This window comes from Penaeus chinensis, chromosome 8 (genome assembly GCF_019202785.1).
Source record: "Penaeus chinensis breed Huanghai No. 1 chromosome 8, ASM1920278v2, whole genome shotgun sequence".
Taxonomy (NCBI): domain Eukaryota; kingdom Metazoa; phylum Arthropoda; class Malacostraca; order Decapoda; family Penaeidae; genus Penaeus; species Penaeus chinensis.
The window spans coordinates 22,326,572-22,334,071 of NC_061826.1; the positions used below are offsets into that span (position 1 = coordinate 22,326,572).

The 7,500-nt window shown below is 35.8% G+C and overlaps 1 protein-coding gene across 11 annotated transcripts in view; it reads left to right on the plus strand.

Moving 5' to 3' along the window:
* LOC125027976 (insulin receptor-like) overlaps positions 1 to 4,235 on the plus strand; it is a 112,970-nt gene extending 108,735 nt beyond the window's left edge. For 10 of the 11 annotated variants that reach the window (XM_047617197.1, XM_047617190.1, XM_047617199.1 and 7 more), the window contains 2 exons: positions 3,637 to 3,996; positions 4,098 to 4,235. In XM_047617197.1, the coding sequence (XP_047473153.1) occupies positions 3,637 to 3,935 (299 nt within the window). In that variant the 3' untranslated portion in view covers positions 3,936 to 3,996; positions 4,098 to 4,235. Of the gene's footprint in view, positions 1 to 3,636; positions 3,998 to 4,097 lie in introns of those variants that run through there. The other variant, XM_047617189.1, reaches the window with a different exon arrangement.
* Positions 4,236 to 7,500: the final 3,265 nt, after the last annotated feature.

Genomic DNA, 7,500 nt, shown 5'->3' on the forward strand with positions numbered 1-7,500 from the left:
TTAACACCAATCCAATCATACCATGTGTATATATATAATATAATACATAATAATATATATATAATATAATACATAATAATATATATATATATAGTATAATACATATTAATACATACATATAAACTCCAATCTCACCATATCATGCCATCGAAAAGGACGGAAATAAATAATTTCCGGTGGAGTTAGGTCAGCAAATGACCACATTATTCATCATGTTTGAACTTGTAACTGCATCGATAATTGACTGTGTTACAGGCTGAATGGTCACCCCTCCTAAAAAATGAGACAATCATAATCAATAACAATTAACCGTGGAAGGGAGAGAACCCTACTTCCTCCCTGTCGCACAGCGTTATGTTAGGTAATGACTGCCCCTCCCTCACTGTGGCAGGGATAAGAATCAGTTATGTAAAAAGGTTGAAGGAAATAGAAAGTGAACAGAACTATTCACATTATACACGTCACATAAGGTAATAAATGATGGCGTCATTAAGGTCATTAGCTCGTGACGAGTCGAAGTATTCCCTAGCGCCTGTGTGTTTTATAAACAGTTCTCTTACAGGGAAAACAAATGTATTGAATTTCTTAAGACTTACCTTGCGGTAATATAACCTTTGTTAAAGATGATATTTTCGTGATTTGAAAAAAAAATGTTCTGTTCTTATATGTACTTCAGTCACCCTTATATTTGAAGAAAATGTCATTTTTCTTTATCTTTTATTTCCCTTATTATTATGCGAATTTTTCCCAGAACTGATGCTTTTATATGTCATTTAGAATTACTAGAAATTTTGCTTCGGTTCCCGATTTTTTCCCTTTGCTCTATAACTTACCTCCTCGACTGTATGTTGCTTGTCATATACCCCTTTACTAGCATATAAAACACAGGAATATCTAATGTAACAAGAAAAGGTAAGTACCTTTATTTTTCATATTTTGCAAAGAATATTTTGATAAAGACAAATAAATAGTTGTTCATAACGTGGTTTAAGAAAAAAAAAAAAAAACAATAACAACAAAAAACGCATCAAACAATATCAGTTGGAAATTCCCATGCTGCCTGGTAGGACCCATCACATCGAGGGTGCCCTGTACATTTTTACTCCCTTGGGTGAATTTACTCTTGGTCAGAATTCCCTGATTTGGTCTAATTTGTCTCTGTCTTTGTCCAATACTATTTTTTCATGTCATAAAAGTCCTATTCTTATCTTAAAAAGGTCCTTTGTTTTAATAAAGAGCCAGTTGCTAGAGGAGAAAAAATGTGTTAACAATTAATGAAAGATTTTTGATTTTTGAAAATAAAAATATTTTATTAGGGTCTTAACGCCAGTACAGCAATTAGTTACACAAAAATTACAGGCAAAGGATGTGTAGACATATATAATTTTTTTCTTCATTTGGCACGAATGTAAGTAAGTTTTATTCAGTGCCAATGTAAAGATATTTCTCTCTCTTTGTATAGGTTGATTTGATAAAACAAATGCATGTATTACTTAGAAAGTGGTGTCTGAATGCGCGTTTTCCGATAAAGTAAATCACCGTAGTCCGATGTAGAGGTGACCGTCTCCAAAAGAATATAATTTCTCTAGTTCCATCTCTTACCGCGTATTTGTAGACAGTTGAGAAAGATAATGGAGGAGAGTTTGGGAAGGAAAGTTTTTTTTTTAATTATACCCGCTTAGCAAGGTTATTTGTGACCTTTTATAATATTTTTTTTTCCGTTCTTGTAGGTGACAAAAATATATTTGTTTGCTCTTGATTAACGAAATTACAATAACCAGCAAGGTAGATTACCGTTACGTAGTTACTTTTCTTCCTGTATACTTGTAAAAAGGTAATATAGACAATTCAGTGGGGGGTTAGGTGTATAAAGCTAGTCTGCATTCTGTGCTGCTTCGTCTTTTTCTTACATCATAAAGCGGAGGATCCATAATCGGTGTTTCTTTTCTTTTCATATCAGAAGGGGAGCGCACTCTCAGGTCACAGATTGGTAAATGTATATAATAGTATATAACCTCTCTTGCAAGGATAGGTCCGTCAGCGCATAATTATACATATGGGCCTTAAGGGATAGCTGAACATTTTCTTATGTTATAGATTGTAAAACGAATTATCAGTTTGAGAAATAAGGCAGCAACACTTGTGGAAAAATATTACATTGCCCATTGTGGCTAATTAGCAAAACATAGTTCGGATGACGACACGGGGGGAGGGGCATTTGATAACCCTATTTGGTAGATAATTAGATATTCAAGCAGAAATATGAGAAGGAAACCCAAACCCGCCTTTGATCTCGCGCATATATGTTGAATAACCTATTAATGCTCTCAAAATAGAATAAAACCTGCGACTTTTCAATCTATTAAGAAATTCACCTATTACTTGTATAAGCATGAAACATGTAAACATGCGAGAAAGTGGTTATCGCATTTATGTTTACACAGAGTGTCATAATAAAGTCTACAATAATTTTTTTTGATTGAATCGTAGTTTTATTATGAAGATGCACTAGGGATGTAAGAACGGCTAATATAACATGTTAAAATATGAGGGGAGATCGCAATCATATGAGTTATTCTTATTAGGCCTATTATATTATGCATTTGTATACATTTTAAAATTATTGATTTAAGTCTTTGCGTGTTATTTATTTACATATATATATGGAGTGAAAAATAGACTTTGCCAAATAAATATGGGACCATCAATCTCGGAGAGGGTTAAAATGGGTTTCCTTTTCTTGTCTGGTTACACCTCAAGACGAGATTGCACCACCACCGTCATTACCTCTGAGCAAGAGATGTTGCATTGCCATCGTTGTTATGTGGGATCCTGGAACTCGACTGATATGATTCGTGCATGGGTCCGGTTTTTGTGCTAAAAGTATATTTGAAGGCAATAATAAAGGCATATTGAGGACATCAACGCATTTTATAATCCTGTCCATTGAATGGCATTTTCATTGGGGTGATTTAGTAATGTAAGGTAAACTACGTGTTAGGACATGTTAGAAAGCTAAATTAATTATCGAATCAATACCCATGATATCCCCCCCCCCCCCCTCCCTTTCCGATAAATATCCTTGACCAGTATCACGTCCGGAGAGCAGATGGGAATATCTATTTTACCTTCGGTGACCTGTGGGGGGTACGGTGTGTCTGGGCGAGGGGTAGGGGTTAGGATGGGAGGGAAGGGGAACTGCCTCTCCCTGTCACGGTTATTGTTTATGCCATGCTCATTAGCTATAGGTGTGATCACTTACCTGTAATACTCCAGTGCAGGATGTATTATCTCCTTAGGTAAGACTTGTGGTGGGTGGTTAGGGGAATAATATATAAATATACATGTATATATATATATATATTACATATATAACTATAAATATATCACACACAAAGATACATATATGCGTGTGTGTATGCGTGCGTGCGTGCGTGCGTGCGTGCGTGCGTGCGTGCGTGCGTGTGTGTGTGTGTGTGTGTGTGTGTGTGTGTGTGTGTGTGTGTGTGTATGTGTGTGTGTTTTACTGCACATTCACCTTAAGAGGACATAATCTGCTAGATCAGTGAAATGAATTACCAATATTGTCATTTAATGGTCTTGGGTATATGTATGTAACAGTTTGTCCCTCTACAGTTCAAATGAATAATGTAACGAAGTTGGCGATTTCCATTGTGAATGACCGTGGCCAAGCACAGGAAGAAGGAACGAGGAACTTTGTGCCAAAGGAATACGATGTTAGGCCTACCAATGACGTTAATTTCAGCCACGTACCCGATTCGCCTTTCACCACCTTCAACATCACCTTTGCCTTCACAACTAGTAAACCTCCAGTTACTGCATCGTCCCCCCCCCTTCTCAGTCCCCTTGTCTTCGTCTGTATCTGTATCCACCAGCACCACGAACACTCTGTTGATGACTTGGGTCCCACCTGAAGCACCAAACGGAGAACCTCTCGCTTACTTCATAAAATATTCGTACAAGGACGCATTGCAGGTAATTTATTATTATTATTAATGAAATACTTTGTATTCTACTTTGAACTTATAATGTCCCTTCTGATATCAATGTAATCCTTATTTAAAATATTTTGCCAGGAAAATAAAGAGATTGTTAAATGCCTCAGTGTGGAGGAGGCAAGGGCGAAGGGCTTCCAATACGGATTTAAAAGTCTGCAGCCTGGCATCTACACATTCTCCATCATGCTCAGATCTGCAAGTGGCGATGGCCTCTTCGTGCAATATGATCGAGAAATCTTGGTGAGTTCATTACTCTAATCTTCGTCAGCCGTAAGGCGCACACACATTTCCACACGCACAAGCACGCGCGCACACAACCACACGTACACGCACGCGCACACGCACACACACGCACAAAAAATCACACATATAAGCATAAATATGCTTATATATAAGCATAGCTATACTTACATACGAATATGTACATATATGTACATCTATGTATGCAAAAATACAATATGTATATACAATATATATATACATATATACATATATTTATGTGTGTGTGTATGTGTGTCTGTGTGTGTGTGTGTCTCTGTGTGTGTGTGTGTGGTATGACATATACAAACACACACACACACACACACACACACACACACACACACACACACACACACACACACACACACACACACACACACACTCATATGTATATATATATATATATATATATATATAAACACACATATATGTATATGACATAATATATATACATATATACAATCATATACACATATATAGAGATACGTATGTATACACACACATATATATATATACATATATATATGTATAAGATAATATATGTATATATTTATATATTTTTTTCTATTAACATAAAAATATATATGTATTAATATGTATATATATGTATATATATGTATATATACATATATATATATGTATAAGATATATATATATATATATATGAATATATTTATATATATATTCTTTATTAACATAAATATATATATATATATATGTATTAATTGTATATATATATATATATATATATATATATATATATATGTATTAATTGTATATATATATATATATATATATATATATATATATATATATATATATATATATATATATATATTAGGTTTGGGGCCAAGTACATGTACATGTACACATACAAACACACACACACACATGTGTGTGTGTGTGTATACATGTATATACATATATATGTATATATAATATATATATACACATATATATAGAGATACATATATATATGTATATACATATATATAGAGAGAGATACATATATATATGTATATACATATATATATAGAGAGAGAGATACATATATATATGTATATACATATATATGTATATACATATATATATGTATATACATGTGTATATATGTATTTGTATATATATGCATATATATGTATATATATATATATATATATATATATAAGATATATATACATATATATATATAAGATATATATACATATATATATATATATATATATATATATAAGATATATGTATATATGTCTTTTGAATTAACATAAATGTATATATATATATATACATATATATATATATATATATACATATTAGGGTTGGGGCCAAGTACATGTATATGATGTGATATAACATTTACAAACAAACACACACACACACACACACACACACACACACACACACACACACACACACACACACACACACACACACACACACACACACACACACATGTAGGCTGTAGTCTAGGGCGTCTTTTGGGCACACTCCGTATTCGCCTGGGGGGTGGGCATCGAATTACCGTCCTTCGCACTAGGCAAGTTCGGCGGTAAGGAGGTGTCTTCCACATAACTCGATCCCTCTTTGGTACTGGAGAACGCAACCAGGCTTCCACTGGTAGGAGGGGGGTAGAAGACGGAAACTGACAAACTCTTCTCTTAGCTTCTGCTGTTAGGTTAATTAACAACCCTAATGTCCCTTCAGGACAACGGGCACGGGCCCAGGGTTCGGACTCGGCCCGACACCCACCATGATCGATCCCGCGGCTACCCCTTCTCCTTCTCAAGGAGGGGGGGCGACCCATGATTCCCCTACGACTAATGCGACCTTGAACAACGGATATGAAGGCCCAAAGTGTAGTGGACGTGAACTGCATGACCAAGAAAGGCGGGAATGTGCGAACAAAAACTGGATTGTGCTTTTTGACTTTTGCTTCAAATAAAATTCCTGAGTATGTCACGGTTGGTTATGTACGTGTCCAGCTAGGACTTCGCCTGGTGTTTTGGTCTGTTTCTCAGATCTGGGTAGCGAGAGAGAGGAGGACGAACGTCCCTCCCAGAAAAAAAAAAATTAAAACTGGTGGACAAGGCAATTCCAAACCCCATAAAACATAATCTTCACATTAACCATTATACAATAGAACTGTCAAAGTCTTAGATCTAAAGTAAATGACCTCAGATTTTTTAGCCTCGCCCTATGCTCCCGATATTATTGTTCTACAAGAAACGCATTTAACAAACCTCGTCTCTGACGAGGTCGTTTCGCTGAGGAACTACCATTTGTGTCGAAAGGATCGTGAGAGTAGGGGTGAAGGCGGAATCGACATGTACATCCACCATAGCCTCCCTTTCACTGAAGTGACTATTGGTTCTACTTTGGAATTTGTCGCATACAAAGTAAAAATCAATTCACGTATCTGACTACATGTTCGGTTTATTGATAAAGTGGTAATTTAGGATGAGCTTTTTGCTCTTCAGAATAGTCTGTGACAAAGTTTAGGTGATTGTAATGCTCATCGTACATCATGGGGTTCCCTGCGGGCGGATGGTAATTAAGTTGATTATTGATTCTGATCTGGTCCTTCTGAACGATGGTAGCCCGACGCGGGTGGACGATAATACCGGTAATTTGAACTTTATTGACTTATCACTGGTCTCTTCATAAATAGCGGCCAAGTGCCTGTGGCACACCATTGACGACTCGTTGGGAAGCGATCAGCTTCCTATTTTGATTGAATATTCATGTGACATAGCAAGAACACCTTCAGCACCTAAATTCAACTTAAAAAGAGCAGACTGGGTCGTCTTCACAAGGAGCGTCAAGCTCGAACTTGTTAGTTCCATGGTGGACAGCAGATTCCTGCAGGGCGCTGTGACGACGCTATAAGGCCTACAGGCTTTCCAAAAAAAAACATTACAAATGAGAACTTTTGCAACTACAAACAAGCAAGAGCTAGGGCTCGTAGAGTAATAAGACAAGCCAAATATCAGGTTAACTCTTGACAACCACCCAATACCTATTAAAAATTCTGCTAAAATTCTTGGTCTGCTCTTTGATAGTAGACTCAGTTGGAAAGACCACATTGGTCAGTTAAAGAATAAATGTGAAAGAAATTTATCAAAGTACATTTCTGGTAATAAATGGGGAGCTGATAGAAAGTCTTTGCTAATGATATTTATAGCCCTGATTAGGTCTAAAGTAGATTATGGGTCAGACGTGT